Below are 25,569 nucleotides of genomic sequence, written 5' to 3' on the forward strand. Positions count from 1 at the left end.
TACGCCGTCAATGGTTTCAAACTCACCGTGTCCAGCCGTCGGCTCTGCCTCGGAGAGAGGAACCTGGGATGAATGAGTCAACCTCCGCACTTACTGCAGGAGACAAAAGGGCTGGGAGTTAAGTGTTGCAGGGCAGGAAGTTCTTCTTAGGGGCTGAGTGGATGTTTGGAAGAGGGGAGGAATGGATGACGGAGAGCGAGAGGGTACAGGAGGCTCAGTTGGTAGTAAAAGTAAGATTGGTGGTGGTAGTCGGAGCAGAGGTTTTTGTGGCAGTATTTGTAGACGATGTCCACACTCTCCCGCAGGCCGTCATCACGTATGTTGTTCAGTATTTCACAAGGGATTGAGAAAGGGTTGAAAAAAAACTGGTGTTTTTGAAGTCATCCACCAAACAAAACCTTTTAATTTCACAATTGAGAGAAATAACATGTTTTCATAATTCAGTGTGGACCCGGTTTTAGTAGCAGCGATGAAGCTGCAGCAGTTAGATATCCAGTAATAATAACACGTAAACTGAACTACAGGTTTTTGTCCCACGTGTTGCCGGTGAGAGCACGCTTACGATCACGTTTGTATGATATGTGTAGGTGTAGTCGCAGTAGTTTAAAGTGCCATACCAATAGCAGTGGTAGTAGCAGCACTAGCAGCACTGTTGTACTAGCAGTAGTGGTAAACATGGTACTGCAGGGCTCCCACAGTGGGACATCTCTTCATTTGCCAGCTGAAGCACATATGTTACACACACGGACATAAACCAGTACATGGTGTACAGTGAACATAGAAACAGCACAGTCGGATCACACACACACACACACACACACACACACACACTCACACACACGCGCTGCCCTCCATGACATTCTCACGCTGTGTTATCACTGTTTCACTGTGTTCCTCTTTTTAATCTCCACTCGACGCCACAGAGCAGCAGCTGCTCCTCTGGTGTGTCCGAACGTTATCTCTCAGTTTAAACCGTCGACCAACACGGTGCCACCAGGTGATACGTCGCACAACGTCACCGTGATCAGTCACGCGATGACAGCGCTGATTTACCGCTGCTTCTAACTCGCACCTCAGTCACCGGCAGATTCCTCCTTTCAGGTTGTTTGTATCTTATCTCCAGTTGATTCCCTCAGAGGGACTTGTAGCATTACTGTTGAGGAGGTAATGCAGGCGTATGAACCAATATCCCCGAAACAAACCCACGCTTACTCACACACACACACACACACACTCACACAAATCTCCATACAATCACATTTTCTTTCTTTTTGTTGTTGTTGATAATGTATTGTTGTTATGTATCATATCTTATGTATATTTATTTTTTGTTCTCTATAATGTCATATTTTCATATAATATAGGTGGAGGCTATGTCTCTTCCTGCACTGTGATATTATTTATCTGTTAATATTTGTGTTTTTAAATTCGGCAAAATAAACTAAATCGTCTGTAAGGGTCCGTCAGTTCAGCCTGAAACAAAAGTAGCACTCTGAATAATTCATATGTTTCAGGACCGAAACATTTCCAGTCGTCTAATTATAGCCCAAATCTTTACTGATGTTTGAACTTGACTTTGTTTTAGGGTCCAGAATTACTGAGCAAGTATGTTGGAGAGTCTGAAAGAGCCGTGAGAGAGGTAAGTACGTTTACCATCCGGTACCTCACCGTCACTATCAAAGTTGTGTGAATACTTTTGCTACGTAAAGTCATGCAAGCCGACATCGTTTCCTGGACCGCGTTGACCCGTACCAGCTGTATTTAGTCGCTGATGTAATGAACAGACGACCTGAGATGTACTTCCTGTGCACGTGTTGAGTGTGATTCATTGGTCTTGTTTTCCTCTCCTCTGTTGTTGCTCACGCTTGCAGGTGTTTCGGAAGGCGAGGGCCGTCGCTCCCTCCATCGTCTTCTTCGATGAGATCGACGCCCTCGCCAGTGAAAGAGGAAGGTACGCGCTGTCGCTTTAAACGCGTAGAGAGCGGTCTGGAATTAGGAGGAGGGAAGCCAAGAGGCTGTAAGATTAAAACAACTTCCCTTCCTCTCTGAAAGTCCACTGCTGCCGGTCACTGTTGACTGTTTTCAGCTCTGTGGTCGCTCATTGTCCAGCGATGACAAAACGCGCAGTCATCGCAAGTCCCAGCTTGTGTCACAAAGACTCACTTATGAATGGATGGAGCAAACATCCCCAAAAATAAAAAAGTCTGCGTGACTGCGCTATCAAAGCCAGCCACTCGGTTCCCATGGTGTCCTCTCAGACTTCTTGCAGCTTTTTACGCCACCGGCGAACACAGAACAGTCTTGTCCGGAGGCGCTTTAGTGGGATGGCACTGGGAACATCTGTGGCTTAAAGGAAAGAGGACGGGGGGGGGGGGGGCAGAGGACACAGACCGGAGGCGCACAAACACTTCATTGTGCCCGTCCACGGCAGATGGGGAAGGCCAAATATGCAGCGTGCTTCCTGGTAAACCAGTCGAAGGAGCACAGAGAGGCCAGCGGGCCGACACCACAGCTTCTATGTGGGCCCTCGGTCACATGTTTCAGAAACACTTTACATGTTGAGATTTCTTAAAAATGAACAGTTAAACAAAACAAGTGATGGATATGTAAATGTCTAACTTTTCGGAACGATTCCATCTCATCTTTTCTTATTAGATTCACCAAAGTTCATTAAAGTTATCAATACAGGTTTTCTCCTCCAAGAAAAAAAGATTTTGTAAATCCCCAAAACTCCCAATATCCAGTGTATGGTGTGTTCCCAAGCAGAACTGAAACAATTCATTCTACACATTGATTCAATACACTTATAATGTACTTATAATTACGATAAGACTAATTACTGCAGCTGAGAGTTCAGGTTAATATCTAAAAAGCAAGAAATATCATTTTTTTCCAGTGTCATCTCGAGTATCTTCTGAATACTAGATATTTAATGTCTTTCTCGTCTTTTAAAAACGTCCATATTGTCAACTGGCTGACTCTAAAGTGCTCAGGGTTCTGTGTCAGCTCATTATATTTCGTGAAATAATGAAAACTTATTGTTTTTTTCAAGCTAGACGGGATGTTTTGTAATTTAACAGGACTACATGTCCTCTTTTTTTTCTACCCGTATATCCGAAACCACTTAACTCTTCCAAACAACGGAGCTAGATAAGCTTTGGAAGAAGCATTTTTTCTTCCCGAAGCAAACCTCAAACACAGTTTCTGTACTTTGATGTTCAGCTCAGTCTTGACTCGCTTCCCGTGAACAGCATGCGACTCTTATGGCAACTCGTCTTCATCACTCAATTATTGCAGTTGTACTCTGGTCCTCCGTGCGGCTGCAGCCGCGATGGACGTGTGGCTGCTGGACGCGCGCCTCGAGGCCACTCGCCATTTAACAAAAAGAAAAATGCACTTAGCTCTGATCCAGAATCGTTATTTATTGCTCTTCACTTCCTGCCATGTTTAATCAATGAAGTGGCTCACGCACGCCGGCAAGAATTCAAAACTGTTGACACAACCAGACCGGCCTCTGCTGTATGTTGTGTGTGTGTGTGTGTGAGTGAGTGTGTGTGTGTGTGTGTCGGTTTTCTTTCCTCTCTGGAGGCAGGAGATGAGAAGCACCTGTAAATCTGTCAGCCTACCTGCCACGAGTCTAAACTGGTGGAATGAAGTGAAGAAGACAGAAGGACGACAGGACGAGAGGCAAACTAAAGGGGGAGGGGGATGAAAACAGTGAATGTCAGACGCAGAGACGGACGAGGGAAAAACATTCAGGATTTGACTGAATTCAAAATAAACTGACTGCATTACTGACAGAAAACCAGGAAAATATAGTAATTATGAGAAATGAAGGATTGTTAGATTTGAAAAGAACAATAAACAGAAAGAACAGTAATTCCCCCCCCCCCTCTATTGCTCACTTTCTCGCACCACTTTTATTCTTTCCCTCTCCCGCCTCACGTTCTCTCTTTCGTGACCCCCCGTCTCTCTCCGATTCATCGCTCTCTGTCCTCCTATCCCTAATCCTCCTTCCTCTTCTCCCCCCCCCCCCCCACCCAAACTGTCTCCCCCTCGTCTCTGTCTCTCCCTTCACATCTCAGTGACAGAGCCCCTTTGTGTTCCTCTGCGGCCTTGTCTCCGCTAATGACGTCTGCCACTTCCGCTGGCCCTGTCAACAGAGACTGTGTGTGTGTGTGTGTGTGTGTGTGTGTGTGTGTGTGTGTGTGTGTGTGTGTGTGTGTGTGTGTGTGTGTGTGTGTGTGTGTGTGTGTGTGTGTGTGTGTGTGTGTGTGTGTGTGTGTGTGTGTGTGAAGGCTGGCTGTCTGCACCGCGTTATGGAAAATAACCACCTTGTAGCGCGGTGACGAACACGTTGATGCGCTGCAGATATCGTCGATTCTATTTTTCTTGCTGTCAACACATCCTACTGAAAGTGATGGCGGTGCACACCGGATGAGCGACCATGTTTTTTGAAAATGATTTTCTGAAAATCGTATGAAAATGAAAAATGCAATATGACTTTAAATATTACATATTGCACACAAAACAGCTCACGCTGATCTTGCGAGTGTGGACGCCTGGGTGGGATGAACCCCAGAGCGGAGGCCCTGCGTTTACAAGTCCAAACAAGGTGACATGTTTGTGAACTTTGTCTCAAGGAGGGCTGCTGTATCGGAGAGGGATGACGTGTTTCGGTTGCAGCTCGGTGGGACGTCATTGACAGGGAGGCTCACTTTCGCTGCCAAAGCCTTTTTCTTTCCTTGAAGACGAATTGTGCTGATGAAAGAACCTGCCACCAGAGTGTCAGTGAAACTAGTCAGATGTTCCCTACAAGTATTCAAGAACTGGCGAATATTCGTCATTACGGAATACAGCAAATATCAGTGACGACTGAGTGAAGTTTGAGGCATTTGTTTAACTGGACTCCTGTGAGCAGGACATCGCATTCTGCTAAATGTGTGTATCCTCCGTGCACATTCCTTATTTCCACCGGTTTCCCCCCTCATGTCTTCACAGTATGCTTTCCGTCCTCCCACTAATCCATCCATTGTGTATCTGTAATTCATCACGTTGCACCATCAATATTATCCTTTTTCCGAGTTCCTTTCCCTCTCCATCATCAATCGTTCCATACAATCGTCCGTCCACGCGTCAATCTCCACATCTGTTTCCCCTTCTCTCTCCGTCCCGTCCACTCATCTATCTTGCGATTCTCACCCCCCCCCCCCCTTCAGCTCCTCGGGCTCCGGCGGTGTAGGCGACCGGGTCCTGGCTCAGCTCCTGACGGAGATGGACGGCATCGAGCAGCTCCGGGACGTCACCGTGCTGGCCGCCACCAACCGGCCCGACATGATCGATAAGGTAAAGAGACGCCGGCTCGCTGTCTTTATCGCTCCTTCCTCCTCTTTGGTCCCTGATTGATTAGGTTGAGGAGATGTTGTGTGTTTGTCTCCCTTGTCTCCTCCTTTCCCTCCCTCCCTCTGTTCTACATGATTGATAAGGTCAAAGGTGGCCCGCTCCGGTCTGTCCTCCTCGACTCTCTCTTTGGATCCTGTCACCGCATTGTTTTGGTGCGGGTGAGTTTGATGCTAGAGCGTCGGTGCAACTTCTTTGATGTTGCTTTTCAGGCGCGGAAGTTATTTTGGAGCTTATGTTCATTTAGTTTAGTTTGTTTGGCCAAGTGGAGCCAAGTAACTCTCTGTCCTCTTCCACGAGATCAAATGGTGGTTCTGAAGAAGAGAAGGGAATGCAGATGTGGCTGTTTCCATTCGAGGACAGAACAGTGCAATCCATGCTTCCCAGATAATTCATCCTAATGGCTTCAGTGATCCTCTGACTTTTCCTCTGCCGCAACCACGAGGTTGACGTTTATATTTCTGAGTGACGTGTCTCAGCAACTGTTCTATGGATTGCCATGACATTTGCGACGGACAGTCGAGGCCTTCAAATACCTGTGAAACGAATGAGCCGTCAGTCTCAGCTGCACTTTGTGCGAATTAACAAAAGTTAGAACGCCGACATACTAAACCGATTTGGTTCAGGTTAGCATCAGGATGTTAGCCTTGTCACTGTGAACATGTTAGCATGCTGGCCAGGCGACAACCTCCTGCGTCTGAAAAGTGAAGCCAATGCAGAAGTGCCTTGAAGCTGCATTCTCTCTAGTGTCCACCAGGGGGCGACTCCTCTGGTTGTATAGAAGTCTATGAGAAAATGACTCTACTTCTCTCTTGATTTATTACCTCAGTAAACATTGTAAACATGAGTTTATGTCTCAATCTCTAGTTTCAAGTCTTCTTCAATACAGCATGATGTTCATTTAGTAGATTATGGTCCATTTAGAGTCAAACAGACCATAAATGTAACTATGCTTTGGTGATTGACAGGTCGCTGCCACAGTGTTGTGCGGTCTGGGTGTTCGTGTTTTCGTTCGACAGCTTTAACTCTTTCACAATGTGTTTTCAGCTCATGAAAGTCAATGATAACATTTCGGTCGCCTAAAAAAAGTCTTATTTAGGATTTGTTTGTACTTAGCTCCGCCCTCTTGTGTCACCTCTGGCTGCAAAAAAGCAAGATGGCGGCGGCCAAAATGCCGAACTCAAGGCTTCAAAACCGTAGTCCACAAACCAATGGGTGACTTCATCGTGACGACTTCCACTTCTTATGTACAGTCCATGATTCTGATGTGAGCGTTGAGCTCGAAACACTGCATTGAATGAACATGTCACGTCTCATGTTCAGGTACGAGTTTGTTTGGATTAATTAAGCTCAAACTAAGCAACAACTACAGCAGAGCAACAACGTCCCCTCTGATAGTCAATTTAAAATGCACAACAGGTGGGAGTAAAACGTTTCTCTCTTCTTTCTTTCTACTCCCCCCCCCCCCTCCATTTTCTATTTCCTACCCTTTTATCTCCTTCTCTTCCTCTTCCTTTCCACAAAAGCTTTCTTTGGTCTCTTATCCACCCATCTCCGTCCTAATGAAATTTCCTGAGTGCTGATCAAAGGAGGAGTCTGTGCCTTGTCAAAAAGGACACAGGAAAGGAGAACGTCCTTCTTAAGCTCCTTCTGAGGAAGCCGCCTGTCTCTGTCTTTCTTCCTCTTCAACTTCAAATATACATTTATACTCAGACGCGTTTTACACTGAAATAGCATATCCATCATTGAAGACAATAATAATGTGAATAATAATAATAAGCTCCTAAACAGATGAAACGATGGCTTTTTTAAAATAATTTTCCGAACAATTTTACTGAAAAAGCAACTCTGTGAATTCTCTTAGTGATCATTGTTGTCCATCATGATGAAAACATTTTACTCATGCATTCTATGTTAGAGATTTGGAAAACAAAATCAGCTGTCTTTGGGATGGTTTCTGTTGCACCACAGTTTTTGAGAATGTTTGAAGTCAACATTTATTTGATTAATATACAAAGTTAGGATTACCAGCGTCTAAGTCGAGCTTAACCGCTGCTATCAGATCCGGGCTCTGTGTTGCTGTAACCCTGTACATGTACATGTGCTGACGGCACATCCAATCATTCAACAGCGTACCACTCTCAGACATAATCAGCACATCTTTTGAGCTGATGAACTATTTTCAATGACACAATTTTACTTGAAATTGACGTTTTGTATGAAAGTAATTGTCCTTTTGCCTCCAGACATTCTGCCTCTCATCACTCTTTAGCTCTTCCATGCAAACATCGTTACACATATTTATATACACAACAATGACATATTTCAACGGAGGGCAAAACATGTTGGCACATCTGCAGCTGTTTTATGTAAACTGTTAATTGTCCACTGCAAATCTATAAACACCACCACCATCACTGCTTCTTGGAGAAGTACTCCGCTTACAAATTTTGGGTAACCCCCTCCACACACTCCACCCCTGCCACCATTTCTAGCCCACTTGTGGAGACTTGATCCATCGCTGCGGTGGGGGAATGACAGCAACTTCCTCCATCTCTGCAACTGGTTGCCGTCTCATTTCAAACTTCATTAGCGGCTGAGAAACAGCCCGAGAGTGTGTGTGTGCGTGTGTGTTGTGTGTACATCTGAGAAGGAGAAAGATGCATGAAGAGGAAAAGAGTGAGAGAGACAAGAAACTCTTAACAGTAGGGAGGGGGTCAAGCCCCTGAGTGGACAGATGGGGGAACCCCAGGGATCCTTCCACAAGCCTCCCTCTCAGGAAGTTGTCTCCCGGGCAGCTGAGAAATCAGATTACCTCCTGTGTGTGTGTGTGTGTGTGGGGGGGGGGGGGGGGGGGGGGGGTAGCAAGGTTCAAGTCATTTGAATGAGGAACCTGTAACATACATTGGGAATGGAAGCTGCCAAATAGAGGCACCTCACATCCCCCCCCCCCCCCTGCCAGCCTTTATCGCTCCCTTTGCCTCCGTCGACGCCAACTGTCAGTTCACACAGTGGAGATGGGCGTGGCATTACCATACCAATGGCAGGATATGATGGGACAAATGAAGATTAATGGGACGCCGGGGTGTCAATGGAGTCATTGTCGACTCTGGCAGAGGAGGCTCCTGGGGCCCTCGGCCGTTTGACGGACAGATTGGGACGGATGGAGGAAGGGGAGAAAGTGGCGTTTACTTTGGTTTGAGAGGAGGCCGGATGTCCATCCTTCAACCACCGCTGCTGTGGACTCCGTCTTATCAAGTTCAAACCAGGTTGTTTTGAGCTTGACAACTATTGCCTCCTCTGATTTAGACTCTGCAACCCTTTTGTTTTGTAGAAACAAAATGGTTTTGAAGTTGTATTAATACCTGAAGCCTAACTTTTATGACCGAGACATCCTGTCCTGCATGCGCACAAAGTCCTCCGACTTCCTCTGGCCTTTGTATTCCATCAAGTGACAAACATATGCAACAACACGCAGACATGATGTGACGAATGCCGCTGAATCACGTCCTCACAAACGGATAACAAAAGATAGCAGATAAATCGTTTAACACAAGCACACCGAGTCCCCACGACTTCCTCTGGCTTTTGTATCACGTTAAATCTTTTGCACATTCTTCACAAGTGCAGAACCAGAATAATCTGTTCTTGTGCCAAACACACACACACACACACACACACACACACACACACACGTACGTTGCCCTCTTTAACTTCTACAGCCTCATCTGCTACTGCACATCTAATTGCGTAGAAGGTGCAGTGGTCAATGTAAGGAGGGTCGTCCATTCCTCTACATGACGACATGTCACCAAACAGCCCCCCTCTCCCCTCCACCTTAAAAAAAACCAACGTCTTACACTTCCTCTTTCCTTTGTATTGCTCCAATCACGCGAGCCCACCTCTGACCCGCCGTGACTGGGCTGTGGTGATTGATTAGCACCACTGGGGATATTTATCCAGCCTGTTCAGGAGGAAGAACCCCCCCCCCCCCCCCCCTGTCACTCTGTTTGTCGAGCAGCTGTCCATCGACTTGATTGTTCAAACACTCAGATGTCGCTTTTTTACCATTTGTAGTTTGGCCGAAACCACAATTTGACTCCCCCCCCCCCCTTCTAGTTTGTTCCTGTTGGTGGCTTATTCCTCAGGAATATTGTGTCGGTTAGTTTTTTCGCTGAACAGCCTATTTATTTACCCAAATGTGCGCCGGGCTTCATCCGTGCTTGCAGGAGTGCTTACAGTGGAGAAGATTACAAGCAGATGGGCCTTGTGTTGAGGACCACCAGTTCCCAAACTGGGCTCTTATCAGATCAAGGGGAGAAAACCAAACAGAGGCACTAGAATTAGAGTTGAAAAGGCAACAAGTCCGTCCCGATACTCTTTAGGAACGACTAACATGGCTGCATTTCACGGAGACATTTCCAACAAGGACAAGAGCATCAGATGTGTGGAGGGGTTGCAACTATTACTCCATCTTGTTTATTCTTTCCTGACAGACAGCCCAAATAGATTATGTCTGTCTGACTTCGGAGGACGTATATCTTATACTTAAATTGATATAGATTTCTTCAGGTGGGCCTTTTTTTCAGGTTACTAAAATCTGCTTCCATCAGGACATCGCTTACTTTCCGTGCTCATGTCTGTTTCTCCAAACTGGTGGCGTGCCAACCACCATCTACTGTAGTTAATGCACCGACTATGGATAAGTACCTCAGTCAACCCCACCTCACACATCCCCCCATCATCAGAAGGCTCGCCTTGTCATTGTGAAGATTTTAGTCCGGCGTTTATCTTAAAGCACCGGCGTGCCGAAGTGCGGCCTTACTGATCAGCGAGCGTGGCCGCACACCCGCTCACGAATGTCCTCTTTCCGACACCTGCGCACTCGCTGTGTTGAAGGTGGAAGTGTGCCAGGATGCAGTTTTGAGTCACGGCTCTCCAGATGTGTTGCCAGGTTGGAACAATGACAACACATAAATGGTGGTCACACCTTCCTTCCTGTGGATGCTGTTTGCCAGATTTTGCCAGATGGATCCCTAAAGTTAGCTTTGCTCTCATTATACAATGTTGAAATTGCAAAAGCGGCTGTGAAACAGGTGAGGAATTAAACAATGATTACTTCCGGCTGCAGATTTCTTGTCTGTAATGCTTCTCGACGTGGTTTTAAAGATGTCATTTCACAGAAAACAAAGCATTTGTTTTGATATCTCATCTTCCACCGCTTCAGAATATCGTGTCCTTTCTGTCCACTCGTGTTCTGCTTCAGGGTTTCTCCCCTACTCGTGTCTTCATGTCTCAAATTCCTCCCCTTTGTACTGCAGTGTGGCTTCTGAACAGGAGATGGTGCCAAACCTGACACGGGTCGAGTTCTTTTGACGGTTATGGATCAATGCTGACAATTCCTACAGATTAAAAGGCACGACAGAATAAACGCTCAGAACCTGCCCCCGGTGTTCCTCGCTGGATACAGTGAGAAGCCTCTGCCACTGAGGACAAAGTATGTACTCAAAGTGATATAAGGAATTCAGATAAAAGCGGTGACGAAATGTAGCCAACTGTCTTTGTGGTGCAGGCAGCAGCAGGAAACATATCGCACTAAAGAGAGTTCGACCACATGGAAACAGGCTGGACGCGGACTCACGTCTCACTGAGTCGTATTTAATATGATTAGTATCGGGTTATGCTCCTTGTGTGCAACTTGCACTGTGAGGCAGCTCCACATTTTTATGTTGTCTCTAAATTTGGCAGTAATTCGGTCGTTCTTTCCATTCTTATTTTTTTTTGTTTCGCTGAAATGTAGCTCTGCAGCGCGATGAACGGCGCTGAAACGCGAGGCCCTGTGAGATGTTTTATGAGCCGTCGTGGTCTTGTGTCTCAACACATGCTGCCAGTAACGCACGCTGGCGTGGTAATTGTGCAACATTTGACGAATTCACGGTCGCTGTTGTTTTACCTTTTTTAAGTCGCGCTTGTTTTCACAGAATCAGTGCTCCTTCTTCTGTCACCGTTCATGTCCTCGAACTGGACCTCTCCTCCTGTGATTCACAGCCCGACATCGGGCCGGTTCCAGCAGCCTGAACATCTGCCAGTGTTTTCCGAGCCGGTCTGGACGTTTGCTAATTGTAATCACAGTCGAATTCCACCAGACTGTAATTAGTGAGCCACTCGGTAAATATTCAGGCAAAAGCTAAGTGGACCTTTGATTTTTTATTATTTTTTCCCTCCTCTCTCTTTGTTGCATTTAGAGCTCACGTCTGTGTGTGTGTGTGTGTGTGTGTGTGTGTGTGTGTGTGTGTGTGTGTGTGTGTGTGTGTGTGTGTGTGTTTCACGTATGCTTGCATGCTGGTGTCCCAGATTTAATCAGTGGTGTTTTGCAAATGATTTATGTTTTTATCACCTGCCTGGTGAACCAGAATGGTTGGTTTTTCCACCTCATGACTATTGAGAAATCGACAAATAAGTCATGAAAGCTAATGCAACTAATAATTCCAGGTTGATGAATCTCTAGATTCTTCTGATAGAATCATTCGACAGAATCATTCCACAACTGCCGTCTTGCTTTTCGCTTGTTTTATCCGACTAACAGTCACAGAGCGGTAGTGGTGACCACATCTGGCTGTAAAGTAATCTAAAAATATGTGAATGTGGAATGCGCGTTGTGCTTTTGTTTGTGTGTGTTGGCTCACATGAATGCCTCTTTAATTCCTACCCCCATGAAGACTCGACATTAAGACCGGAGTGAAGAAAAGCCTCCCCGTGAACACTCAAAACATTTGGGTCTTTGTTATTTGGCCTCACACGAGGGCACCGGAGGATCCTTAACGTTTCGCTCCGTGAATACCTTTTGTTTTGTCCTTTTCTTTGGCAGAAACCTCCACCTGAGCCGTGCCTCCACTCAACAGGAAACAACCCTCAGCTAACAGAGCGGCTATAAGCCAGCCAGTCAAAACAGGCCACATTTTATTTTGTGTTGGCCTGACGTTATCATCTCCCAAGCTTTGCTCTCCTCTGGTGACGAGCCAAGCATGATGGAATCTCCATTGGTGCTGTCTTAAAGGATTAGAGCTTATTCACTGTTTTTTCCTGACTGCACAGTTCTAAGTAGGGCCCCGCTGCCCCACGGTACAGGGTGTCCTGCTGAAGCTGAGCTGTAGCTCTTAAGGGTCTCTCTGCCTATAAATGCGGTGTTCTTTTTAGTGCTTTTTTTTCGTCAAGGGTTGAGTTCTCAATATCAACCGCAAGCTGCAGTTTTGGTGCTTTAACACTGTTCTCTCACCGTCCTGTTTGGAGAGTATTTAAAGTATTTCCTGCCCTGGTTGTGTTTCTGTGATGCAGTAATTAGAAGGCAGAGTGAGAGTTTTGGCTTGTGGCTTAGGAGCTACAGTGGCAAAAGAAAACAAAAAGTGTGTGTGTGTGTGTGTGTGTGTGTGTCTTTGCAAGCAAGTAATGGGATACCACCGAGGGATGGATGAGCTCTGGGAAGCTGTGTGTTTGTGAGCATTGGGGGAGTAGGATCCTCAGGCAAGTATCAAACTTCAAGGGCTGTATTAGTATCAGCTTACACATGTGTGCATACAACAATACCACCACAAAAAGCCTCCAATTCAGCCCGACGCAGACAAATAAAAAGACCCTGCAAGACTAACTCTGGCCTAAAGAGATATAACTCGCAAGCAGAACTAAACTAGGTTAAGTTACTGCAGTGTTGTAGGAATTCCTGAAGTTCAATATATTCAGCACAGTAGAAGTGCAAATAAACACCTTCTCAACTCGAATGGGGCTCTGAGAGCGTAGTCCTCCGCCAAGGCCGTTTCCATGAGTGAAAAGTAATCCGCTCCGTAATGCAGATCCGCTCCCGGTTTTAACGGGTTCTTCTTCGGCCCATGCTGCACCCTTCCACCAAATTTCATGAAAATCTGACCGGTAGTTTGAAGTAACGTGCAGGTTTATTTCTAATCATTTGTGTTTCTGTTTCTTAACAAAGTGTTCTCTTTGTTGAGGACGCACAACCTGCCGTCTATAAATCAAACGGCGATCTGCACCTCTGGCAGCTACTCCTCTGTTTTGGTGAGAGAGAAAGACATGAGGATGGTGGAGGGATGTGTGTGTGTGTTGGGGGGGGTGGAGGGGGGGGAGGGGGGGGGAGGGACAGGGAGGAAATGAGGGCTCTTTGTGCTCTGCTACCTGGCAGACATCTCCAGCATGTGTCGTCTTGCCTCTTGGCAAGCCGAGACCACCGGCGCCCTTGGAATGCTCTCAGTTCAGGAAATCTCGTTTATTCTCACAAATGCTACTCGTAGCCCCCCCCCCCCCCCCCCCCCCCCCCCCCTGTTGTACTGCTGCAGAGCCGGTATATTTCCCTCGTTTTTTACGCCTCAGTCTTTATTGCACCTTTCTTTTGTTTTATTGCCTTTCTCTATATATCTTTTCGTCTCTCCTGTGCTCTTTAGGTTATCCTTGTTAACGTGGCAGAGTGGTTCTATTAAATGATTGCGGGCAACGCTGGCAATCAATGAGCGTGTATGTTGTAACATAGCATTACATTCACCACGATATGAGGTTTTATCGCCCCTAATGGGCACAGTAAGTGCACAGTGGTCTCTCATGCATCGTGGCTACCATCCAGTCGCTCGCTGGCCCACTCTGTGTAAATCAGTGTGTTCCAGTTCCAGATGCTTATTTGCAAAGCAACAATGTCTGGCATTCACATGCTACGGTACGGCTTATAGGTTATTTAAAATACAATTAAAACTATTTTAACAACAGATATGTTGCAGACACAATAAACGGTTGTGTGCTTTTTTTCACATTTACTTATTTCGGGGGAGTTTTCTTGTTTTTCTTCAGGAACACAAACATGATGATGCCAGTACTAATACCAGTATCCTTAAAGTGATACCGATACCAATGGAGTACTTTATTTGAGAGCCATCATGTGAGTGGCGGCTGTGTTTACTGCTGGTAGCTGTAGCACAACCAGTCTGCTGGCCAGCAGTAGATGTTACGTCTGGGGGGGATTGAACCAACAACCTTCTGGTCAGGAGCTTGCTTGTATATCCTGATGTGTTCCATGTTGTGTTAATGTGCAGCTCACCATCCGGCTATCTGTCGAGCTGTCATAACTGTAACATGAAGACGATTTCTACCGTTTGCTTCGTGAGGAAAAATGAAATAATTGCTGCGGTAATAACTTTCCAGAGTTGTAAAATCCTGTCGCCAAGTATTACACAGCACCGTGCTGTGTTTTGGCGTCTGATGAGCCTTCGAGCTCATGAATCTATTACTCAAACTGGCCTCCCCGGATTGCATTTCACGTCTCACGCGTACCTGAAACAACATGCCCCCACCTAAACACACGGAGCAAATGCAGTGCAGAGACATGCGAGCTTTATGGAAAAGGTGTCCCAATTTGGAGAAGAATGCCTCAATAACTCAGTAGTTATGGAATACGCTGACATCAATATAATGTAATCTTTGAAATACGTCTTTACCGCAGATACGAAAAGTACAAATCGTTCTAAGTCATAAGTACAGCGATCAAAACCAGTTATTTAGTTCACCCGACAATAAACTGCTAAGTTTTATTGTTGTTTTTTTTGTTGAACAGAGTTTGGCATCTAAACGATTACTTCTGAGTGAACAGAGGGACGCAGTGTTCACGTCGTTCAACGTATCCTCATAGTTCGTACGATATCTTCCGGAGAAAGTTATTTTTTCTCATTTTTCGTCTTTTTCCGACAAAAGCCCAAAAGAACGTGTCAATATCCACTCGTTACATGCATACAGTCTCTTATAAACAACTTAACTGCTTGGTTAGGTTTAGGAAAAGGTCGTCGCTTGGGTTAAAATAACTACGAAGCATGCAAGTCACGTGACAAACGCACACAGCGGTCTTCTGGGCGGAAAGTTACCTTCACGGCACATACATGTCAGCTTGAGAAAAAGTAACGCTGACGTTATGCCAGTATCTGCAAACCTCCGATCGTTGTCATCATCGGCGCTGCAGCTGCTTTCGATGAGCTGAGGGCACATGAGACGGCCTGCTTGCTCTTTCTCCAGTCTGTGTAAGAACCAGGCGGTAGGAAGGAGTCATCATTCGCCACCATCAGGGTACAGTCAGACCCACATACAGAATAGAAGCTGGTCGGGGGCCAATTGGGCGGGGGGGTGCAACAAATAATGCCCCCTTTGTATGTTCCAGATATCCCCTGCTGAAGCTCCCTGAGCCTGGCTCTGTGCTCCGGAGATCCCAACACCACATTAAGAGCTGCTTACAAGTGGATAAGGTGTACGTTTTGGGGGGATTTGAAATGTGAGTTGGAGGAGGTGGTGGTACGAGAACGTTTTTTTTTTTTTTTTGTTCACTTTAACAAGGTCCAGAGCCATGTTTGGAGAATGGCTAAACAAATGGGCTATTATTTGCTGCAGTAACTCCAGCGGTGCACCGGACAGGCCGGGGGAGTAACGCTGTCCCAGCGTATCCTCTGCCGGCCTCAGTCGTCTCCATCGAGATTTAAGTCCCCCATTGTAGCTGAACTGAAATCAATCCCACCGGGGCCCTTCTGTGAGGAGGACCATTTGGCTGTCAGAGTAGGAGTTGTGTTCCCATGTAGCTGAGCTGTGCGTGTACGTCGGCGTAGCTTGTGGTTAAGTAGATGCCTTTGGACACTGAGGCCTGCAGCTGCTTGTGTTATGTTGAAGACGAATGATTGATATTAGGATTAGGGCTGCAACTGATTACTGACTCATTTCCTGATTATTTTAGCAATATATTATGCTAATATAGTGGAATAAAAACAGTCATCATAAAGATAATCTAAGGAGACTCTTTAAAATAGCTCTTTTTGTTTGACCAGCTGTCCAAACGCCAAAAGTTCACATTGATGCAAAACAATGAAAAGCAGCCGATGATGACATTTGAGAAGCTGTAACCAGCCGATGCTGTATTTTAAAGGAAGTACTCAAGTTCTGTCAGGATCATTAGTTGCTCTCCTTCAGCAACTTTCCACACTGGTTGCCCCAAATGTGAGCAACACGGCAATGTGACACTTGCAAAGATGTTGCTTTGACAAACGGGGACTATACGAGGACGGTGTCAGTGTAAATACCTGACTTGATCATGTCATTTAGGCTAATAAAGAGAGAGTTTACATCTTGGGTGCTTCTTTACTTCAGATTCCGGCCGATAAATTGAAACCTGGACATGCGTGCCGACACTCGCTGGCACAGGATCCCGTCCTTCTGGCTTGTGTCTCAACTACCCCGTCGTCTTTGCTTCCGTCATTTAAAGAAATGCAGCATGAACAGATGAGTGCGCCGGCCTGTCTCCTTTGAAAAACTGAAATGATTTAGCCGATGACTTTGAAGAGAACATTTTATGATGGTTCCAGCGTGACCCCTGAGGTCAGCTGGAGACGCGACAGTAAAGCGAGACAGAACCACGTCTCGGGCCCGCCGCCCTGCTGCAAGGACTTGGCAGACGCATCGGAAAGAGGTTGACGGGACAGTGTCACTCCGCTTCCTCTCACAGGCTCCGCTTGATGAATGGCCGTGTGAAAGGCGGCTGGTTCATAGGTTTGGGATTGCACCTCTACATGTGTGTGTTGGTGTTGCAGAAGGAGGGTACCAGCCCCCTTTTATTTGTTTTCCTCTGCACGTCATCTCTGAAGCCGGAGTAATTTATGGCTTTCAGGAAGTCCTCAGAAGCGCTCTCATGCCCGAAAAAGAAAACCTTGACTGGGGTCGGGATGGGGGGGGGGGGGTCACACCCACGAAACGCTCTCATGTATTTCTTGTGTCAAAGGGCCACGGGGAGGTCCCATCCTAAATCCTGTTGCCTGAGAAATGAAAGAATTTCAGAGGCTGCCTCGTCCACTGTCCTCCGGGCCAGACCCCAGAACTAATCTCTTTCATCTCCTCTTCTTGCTGGGGGGGGGGGGGATGCTACAGTCTCTTCCTCCTCCTCCTCCTCCTCCTCCTCCTCCTCTGGGATCTTCGCCTCAGGGAGATGTGGCTGAGCCCTCCGCTTCTGTCGCCCTTCCCTCTTTGCTGTATAACCCCACTGATCTCACCTCCCCTCTCTCCCTCCACTAAGCCTTCCCCCCGTTGCTCTCTCCCTCCCCTCCTCCCCCCTCCCTGGGCCTCTGAGCTGGACTGCCTTCCCTTTTGGCTTTCCCCTCTTCCTTCCTTCCTCAGTTCTTCCACTAATAGCTCCCTTGTTCCTGGCTGGTCGGGGCTGCCAGTTGAGCGGTCACTCGTGGAAGATTCATTCGCGACACCGTAATTGTAAACAGACGGAGAGAGCGAGAGGGGAACGTTGGAGCATTAAACCTACCGGTCGCAGACAGAAAGCAGAATGGAGGAACTCTGTCTTGAGCTCCTTCTTCACCGCCTCCTTTTCCTCTCTCTATCCCGTATCTCCATCATCCCCCCTCCTCCGCCTCCCTTATTTTCTGCCCCTCATAATTCAGGCTCTACTTACATCCGTGGGCGATCTGTGTCTTGTTTCACCGCTAAATGTTGCACTGAGTTATGTTCTGCCCTCGGATGCTTCAGTAGAGCCCAGCTACGCGCGCGTGCTTGTTTTGCTCTCCAGAAATGGAGTTGCATGTTTGTTGCCTCTTGTTCAGCTCCAGGAGGATCACAGCACGCAATCACACGAATGTAGCCACCGCTGACACCAACACACCGGCTGACACTGAACAGAGATGTGGAGGGTGTTGGCAGACAGATTCATTCACTTTATTGGATATTGTTGCAGCAATATTTTCAGGAAACCTTTGTCAGACTCTTAACTAGCTGATACGCCCCCAGTGGACATGCTTCCCAGATAATCCCATGTGAACTGAGTGATTCAGTAAAGCCCACACATTGCATCCCAGCAGTTTCAGTAATTTGATGTTTTTTTAGTTTTGACACTGCTCGACTGGACTCGGCCTCTTCACCGCTGTGAGGAGAATGTGATTTCTATGCAGGAGTATGTTTCTTCAAGTTGCCCGAGTAACAAGGAAATGTGTTTGTTGGCTGGTGGAAACGGTAAACATGAGAGAGGATGACACAGTGAATGTGTGTGTGTGTGTGTGTGCGAGGGAGAATCCAGTAGTGCCGGGCAACCAGACCCGTCCCTGACCTCAAATGATTGCTCCTTAAAGCCTGTGCTGCGAGCCGTCAGCAGCCAACCAGCCTCCTTTCCCTGCTTTTATCTCCTCATGTCCTCGTTTCTGTGATTCTGTATTTCCCCCCCCCCCTTTCCCACACTTATCTCTCTGGCACTCTTAAAAGTCCAGCAGCGGTTGTTTGGGAAAAGATCTCATTGGTGTTATCAATCCAACCATGTTTTGCAAGCAGCAGTGCATCCCCTCTCGTCCGTTTCCATTTTTTTTACGGCCTTCCAGCTGTTTCGTTTCCACTTTTTCTCATTTGGACACATGGAGCGACGGAGAGATGTCCATCCCTGGCTTACCTGCATCCCAGACCATGCTCGCACACCTTGAATGGAAAGCTACATGGGAGTGTTTACTCATCCGCGCTCTGACACGAAACCACTAAAAGACCACATACCCGGCTATAAACATACCGCAGTAAGCGTCAGCTTTGTGATCTCCTGTGTGTTTTCACTCAGTAAGCTTTTGTTGTGTGCAATAAACATGACTCAGTTGTTAGGTCATTGGTAAACATTTGCGTTCAGAAATGCACTTTCCACAAGCCAATAAGAAGAGGGCTTATTGCATATGCTAAAGAAAAAGCCTCATGAATGGGGCTTTATATATTCTCTCAGGGAAATAAATGAATGTTCTGCATCTGTACAAAGTTGTCTAAGGACGCAAAGTAATTAGTTGGCGATAAAGCTTTGCTTCAAGAGGCAGTGTCCCTTGCATTCTTCTACACCATCATTATACAACCCGAGTATCCGTCTCCTATTTTTGTACGGCTACACGTCTGTCCTTTGACCTCACAGCACTGGTAAGTAAGGAATTCAAGCTTGTTCGACTGTCGCACTCTTGACAACGTGATATGCCAAATACCACGAATGTAAGAACAGCGTGTATGACCTGAACCCAAATGATTTCCTCATCCGTCCACATTCGCAGAACAACCTGTGTTTGCAACACAACACGGGTCTTTTCCTCCGCTCGCGCCCACAATCCGTACAGATTTCTTTCCTTTTTAAAGAAATGTGGGAAACTATAAAAAGAACGAGGTTGACTTGTTCTCTGCACAGATTTTCCTGTGCTGCCCTTGAAAACCTTGGTTCTGTGCCTTGGTTACGGTGTGCGGTTTCTCCGAAGGCAAACAAAGCACCCTAAATGCAGCACGGCCAATTGGTCCGATCCCGAATTAAGGCGGAGGGGAACGGAGAGAAACCAATTAGGAGACGGAAGCCGCTAATTAAAAGCTGCATGCTCGACAGATTGCATCAATTTTATTTTCTTCAGCGATGGCCAGGGCCGTAATTTCAGAGCTCGCTTGTACGCCAGTGCACATTCCAGGGCCGCTTGTGCACAGAGGAAGCACTGTCAGTCTACCGCTCTCCCTCGCTGGTAGTTTGGTCTATGATGAAAACGAAAAAGCACAAACTGGGGACATTTGGAAAAGGTTGAGAGACTCCACATCATTCGGAATAGACGAGGAACCATTCATTAGACGTTTTCAACAAGAGTCTGTTTCGCAGAAATGTTTCCCCTTCCTGGATTAGGTTGCGTGGATTGCTGCCAATACATTTTGTGTGTTGTGAATCGGAGATTGCATTATGCTCGAGCGGTTTGGGTGGTTAACCAATGCGCTTGCTTTGGAAAGCTGCAGGGAAACGTTGAGCACGTTGACCCGAGGAACGCCACGGGGTTGCTCTGAACACACGGGCTCACGAATGGCCGGGGCCTGTATTAGCGAACAAACCGCTTCCAGAGTAATGGTGTTCATTTGGCAGAGTGACCCACAGCACTTGTCTCTGTGCTCTCATTGTAAAGTGAGGAAAACACGAGGCATGTTCTGTTGGGGTTTTTTTTGTGGTCAAAGCAGACGGGCAGCACTCCCAGAAATAGGTAACAAAGTGAGGCAAAGAATCACAAAACGTAATACAGATTGCTGTGTGATCAAAGAACCTCTGTGGACATTGTTCCCCACATAAAGAACCAAAACTAAAGTCAGTGTGACATAAAATCGTATCAGGAGTCTTTGAAAGAAAGAAAAAGGACCCTTCTTGTTTTATATAAAGCTCAACTTCCTGATTCTATTTCTCCCTCATTGTTTGTCAGGTGATTACGTAACACCTCCTGGCAACTTTTCACCTTGAGCTGTTGTGTAACCAGTGAACATGAACCTTCATCACAGCAAACACACACACACACACACTTTATATCCAAATTGTGAAAATCCGCAACAAATTGGATTTGTTGCGGATTTGTTCCAGTGTTTGAAATGTCGGATGCACAACAGGCTCTTTCTGCTTGACCCTGTGACCCCGGGGCACCAGATGCGTGAGCAGTTGGCCCGTTCTGTCCCAGTACACAAGTGTGTCCCGAGTCCTCTTGTCGTCGCTTCCTTCCCAGAAGTGACCGCTGCCATAAATCCCCCGCGGCCACCACGACCCTTTTCTCGAATGATGGAGAGAAAAGGAAAAAGAGAGAGGAAGTAACTTGCTCCTCTTCCCTTCCATTCCACCGAATGGTTTTTCCAGACCCTGAAGGCCGACCTTCCCTCTTGAACTGGATTTTTTTCCTGTACCCTACACCTTGGATTTCAGGAAATGTACAAAACAGGATAGCCTAGCACAACATATTCCTTCTGTCGGTTTTTCCTTTTTGTTGTTTGAGAGACATAAACACTTGAGAATCCAGTGACATCAGCAGCCAAGGCTGCTGTGTTTTTCTGTTTCCCTCTGTACAGAAGTCGTGTCTGCAATGGCATTCGAGTCTTAGCTCTTCATGATGTGATTGTTCAGCAATACCCAAACCTTATTCACTGACTGCCGAAGTTGTGACATTTTAGTTTGAAGCGTCAGAATATAGTCATTGAAAAGCAGTTTTATGCAACCTAGACAACAAAAGCCTTTCAAAGCAGTCTTTTAACCGGCAAATCACAAAATCACTTCTTACTTACTACTTTCTCACTTACTTACTTTTTAGATTTGTTTTACAAAAGCAAAAGGTACAAACTGATCCAAAGCAAGCAAGCAGGCCTTGCGTTGCAGTCGTGTCCAAAGGAGCCAACTGTCCCCGAGTCGGATGTGATTTGAATGTTGAAGCGCTCGGAGCCAACGAGCCCCTCTGTAACGAGTGGGCAGAAGGCCTTTGCTGCCTTCAGGGACGGGGCGCTGTTGAAGGCTACACACAGAGGTGACTGTGTCCTTTTCCGTTGGGCAAAGTCACAGTTGCCCGTTGACTGGTTGCCTGATGATCATCACACCTGCGTTTGCTGGCAGTATATTCTCTTAAGTCTTTGGAAGTGCATCTGTCCCATCGCACCATCTTCTTGAAGTATTGATTCCTAAATAAAAAGTCTGCAGCTTTATGATTTCTCTTGGTCCAAATAGCCGCCCCTCCCCCTTGTTTTTATTCGCCTGACTTTGTCGAACAGTACAAAGTGACTCCGTCGTATAATCTACTTTTAGCCTTCGGTTCCCGGGCGTTACGCACCGTACGCCCTCAGCGATGAACACTTACAACTTAAAAAGCTGACACAGGTTTCCCATTGCTGTCCTCGGTGTATTTTTAGTATGAATGTGTTTATTGGCAACTGCTGGTCGCTGCACCTGTCACTATTTTCGGCGACGCCATAACTGTGTTGCGCCCGTACTCTGGACTCTCCAGAGTTCCTTACCATGTTTGCTTTACCCGATATTTTTCCCTCTCCACAATCAAGGGGGAATTATCTGTCTTCCGGACAGAAAAAGAGGCAGCCCACTAATTTTAGATTGACTTGATTGAGCCCGGGGGCCAAAGGGATCAAACCCACATCCGTTGAAAACCAGGGATGCTAATTCTAACCATAACATAGCTAACATGTGTTTTGCTCTCCCCAAGCGCTGATTTGAGACCTGCTAGAAGCGGAGCTCTGCACCCGCTGCAAAGGACCATTCTTTCTTGTGGCATGTTTTGTGGGTATTGGCCCACCATGTGTATATTTATAGAGACCGGGTCATGACACATGCACACGGACTACTTGTTCTTTCTTAAGGACGTAAAGCACTCACTTTCCAGCGCTCGCTGTTTTTGTAAGTGTGAGTGGAGACGATTTATCGAAGCATAATTGATTTTCAGGATGTTGACCCTTCATTTGTTTCAATTACATTCGTCAGGAAGCCTGTACAAGAATCCTGCTTGTACAGGAGCAATCACATACCCAACTCTACACCTTTAACTCCTAATGCTTGACATTTATTGCAAATGTATCATTATTTAGGCCATGGGTAACTGGAACACTGTATAGTTGCTTTTTAATTCAAGAACAGACTCAATGAAATAAAGATATACACCCCATAACTTCACACTTCAGATGTTTTTTCAATTTTTGTGTTTTCTCCGTAATCTTTTAGTGTTCCCTTTGGCCTGTTTATTTATGAAGTAAACTTGCTTTAGCCTTCCTGAGATGCATTTTCACTTCTTCCATCGGTATTTACAGGTCTGAGAAATAATCAGTTCTAGATTTTTGTTTTCATGGTCTTGTCGCTCTTTAGCTGCTGTTTTTATGGATTCATTTAATGGGATTTTCTGAATGCATGCTGATTAAACAATATATGTTATCTAATGACAGGTTTGGTACTTTAAACATTGGTATGTTCTAAGTGGAATTAGTTAATTGTGATCCAATCAGACCAAAACTGCTGCATGTCAAAGTCTGACACCCCCGGCATCCATCAAACACTCCAGAGTAGTCGTCATTAGAGAGTTGTCACCGGCAGCAATACTGGGCTTCTCCAGAAACGGCATAAAGAGCGTAACGAATGTCCGACTCAAGCTTAGGCGTCTTCAAAGGGAGCCTGGTAATGACAATGTTGCTCGCGGTTTAGCCCTCAGGGTCCGCTGGTGGGATGCTCAACTGTGGCTGACTACCAGACCAATTACTTACAAAGACAACCTTAGGAAGAGACACTCGATGCTGCTGCCACAGGAACAATCCCAGCCCCCCCCCCCCCCACGTCCACCGCCCATTTGTTCTAACAGCTCTAACCTAAAGCCTGGTCCACTGTTGGCTGAAGCCCTCGGCCATTCGCAGCTCCACATCTAGCTTTGTGTCGCCACTTTTCCTGTCAAGACTTTGTTATTGCTTCCTTGGCTTGGGAAGGTGACATTTTACAACGTGTTTATTGGTTTTGGGGGGGGGGGGGGGTTAGACAAATACAATTTTCAGGGACTTTTTTTATGTTTCATGGGAAAGAAATGGGAGGAAATCATTGTATGTACCCTGTGAAGTTTGAACTCAAAAGCTCAAAGGGAAGGTAGTTCAGATGTGAAATGGTTCCGTTCATGATACTTAAACATCCTTGTGTTTTCCTAAACGATAGCGCTCTGAAACAAGGATGTTTACCACAAAAGTCATATTTCCAGTCAGTATGTCATGCTCACTCTGGGGTTTTTAGCTTGTATATTTGAGGTCATGCAGACACTGGACTTTTTAGGCGCCTGTTGTTTGTTTGCAAGGCGCTATACAACAATGGCTGTTTGTGGATCGGCAGAGGCAGGAAGTGTACAGTATCCTTTCTGGAAAATACACATAGCCCTGTCACTTCATTAGTCTTCCCAAGCGTGGCGGTGTGGGAGGGATTTAAAACAATCATCGTCAATAAGGGATGTGAACTTGCTCACGGACGAGCGTACTATCCATCATTCTCGAAAGCATGCTGCCAAGTCAACGGAGACTCCCGTACAGTCGGTCGGGACGGCAGTCGTGTTTCATTCCTTGAGTCCTCTGCAATCCCCCCGGCTTAGTCCCCATCTGGTCAGCGGTTCCGTGCTAAAGCTGGGAGATGCGTAGGGCCTAATTCCTACACACTAAAGCATTACCGTCTGTCCCAGGCCCCACGGAGACAAGATGGTCGCAGGTGTCTTCAAAGTGTCGGCATCGTTAATCATGCCCCCAACCCTTCTGCGTCGCCTCACATGTGTTTTATTTTCCTCGGCTCTCACCCCCACATGCACACACACCCTTACTCCTTGCTTCTCTGCCTCCCTCTTTATTGTTGGACAGTCTGTCACCCAGCTGCATTTCCTGCGGGGTTTATGTACAGTTTTGGGCCGATTGGAACCACATTGGCCAAACAGCGTGCCATCTTAATGAAGTCACTGTAATCCAAGTGGGTGGGTGGGTGGGTGGTACGGAGGGGATAATTGGAGGAGCCGTGCCTGCCTGTGAAGGGCCAGAGGATACTGCTAACCCTCCCAGCCTGCCCTTTAGCCCCCAGCAGACTGCTGCTTCTCTCTAATGTGGCCACTTTTATTCTTGAATCCCCTCCTCCCCGCTTCATCCAGTCCTTCAAAGGCAAATTTATCTTTCATCTATCTTTGCTAATGGTATTAACGCAGCTCATGCTTGTGAACACAGCCTCCACAGCTGCAAGGCCTTAAACAGCTTCAGAGAAGATGTGCTAGCAGAAAGGGAGGGGTATTCATGTCTTTCAAACCCATGCCAAATATTTGCAGTTACAAGCCAGCGATATTGCAAGGTACAGGTTATCTTTTATTTAACAAACAGGAAGGTTTGACCGCATGGTAAGATCGTAAAAGCCTACGCGTCGGTGTATCTGTTTGTGCCCCAGAACACTTTGTGATGCAGATAAATGGGAATCATCAACTGCTTTGTGTTTTGGGAGTTCTGTCCTGTCCTGTCCTGTCATAAAAGATACGCACATCCTCTTTGTTTGCAGTCGTTTGTGGTTCATGTCCAGGTTGCATCTCTTTTCTTTTTTTTGAAAAGGCACATTGCATTTAATTTGGCACGTTGACTGCCGAGGCCCGGCTTCATTAACAGTGAAGGGTGCGCTATCAACGCCCTCGCTGACGCAAAACCAAGCAAGTAGGAAAAGAGCTCCATCCTATTTCTGTAGTTTTAAATTGTTAAAGAGGGGATTGGGCCAGAGAAGGGGGGGGGGGGGGGGGGGCTGATGTTCAGTTGTGAGCAGCAGACTGTTTCACGTGCCAGATCTGTAATGTCTTCCTCCGGGCTGGGAGCTGG

The 25,569-nt window shown here is 46.5% G+C and overlaps 1 protein-coding gene across 1 annotated transcript in view; it reads left to right on the forward strand.

Annotated features, from left to right (window-relative positions):
* afg2a (AFG2 AAA ATPase homolog A) overlaps window positions 1-25,569 on the forward strand; it is an 86,778-nt gene that overhangs the window by 23,768 nt on the left and 37,441 nt on the right. Inside the window, exons 13-15 of the mRNA XM_079269293.1 lie at window positions 1,586-1,639; window positions 1,872-1,951; window positions 5,220-5,346. Of these exons, the coding sequence (XP_079125419.1) occupies window positions 1,586-1,639; window positions 1,872-1,951; window positions 5,220-5,346 (261 nt within the window). The remainder of the gene's footprint in view (window positions 1-1,585; window positions 1,640-1,871; window positions 1,952-5,219; window positions 5,347-25,569) is intronic.

This window comes from Melanostigma gelatinosum, assembly GCF_949748355.1.
Source record: "Melanostigma gelatinosum genome assembly, chromosome: 5".
NCBI classification, from domain to species: Eukaryota; Metazoa; Chordata; class Actinopteri; order Perciformes; family Zoarcidae; genus Melanostigma; species Melanostigma gelatinosum.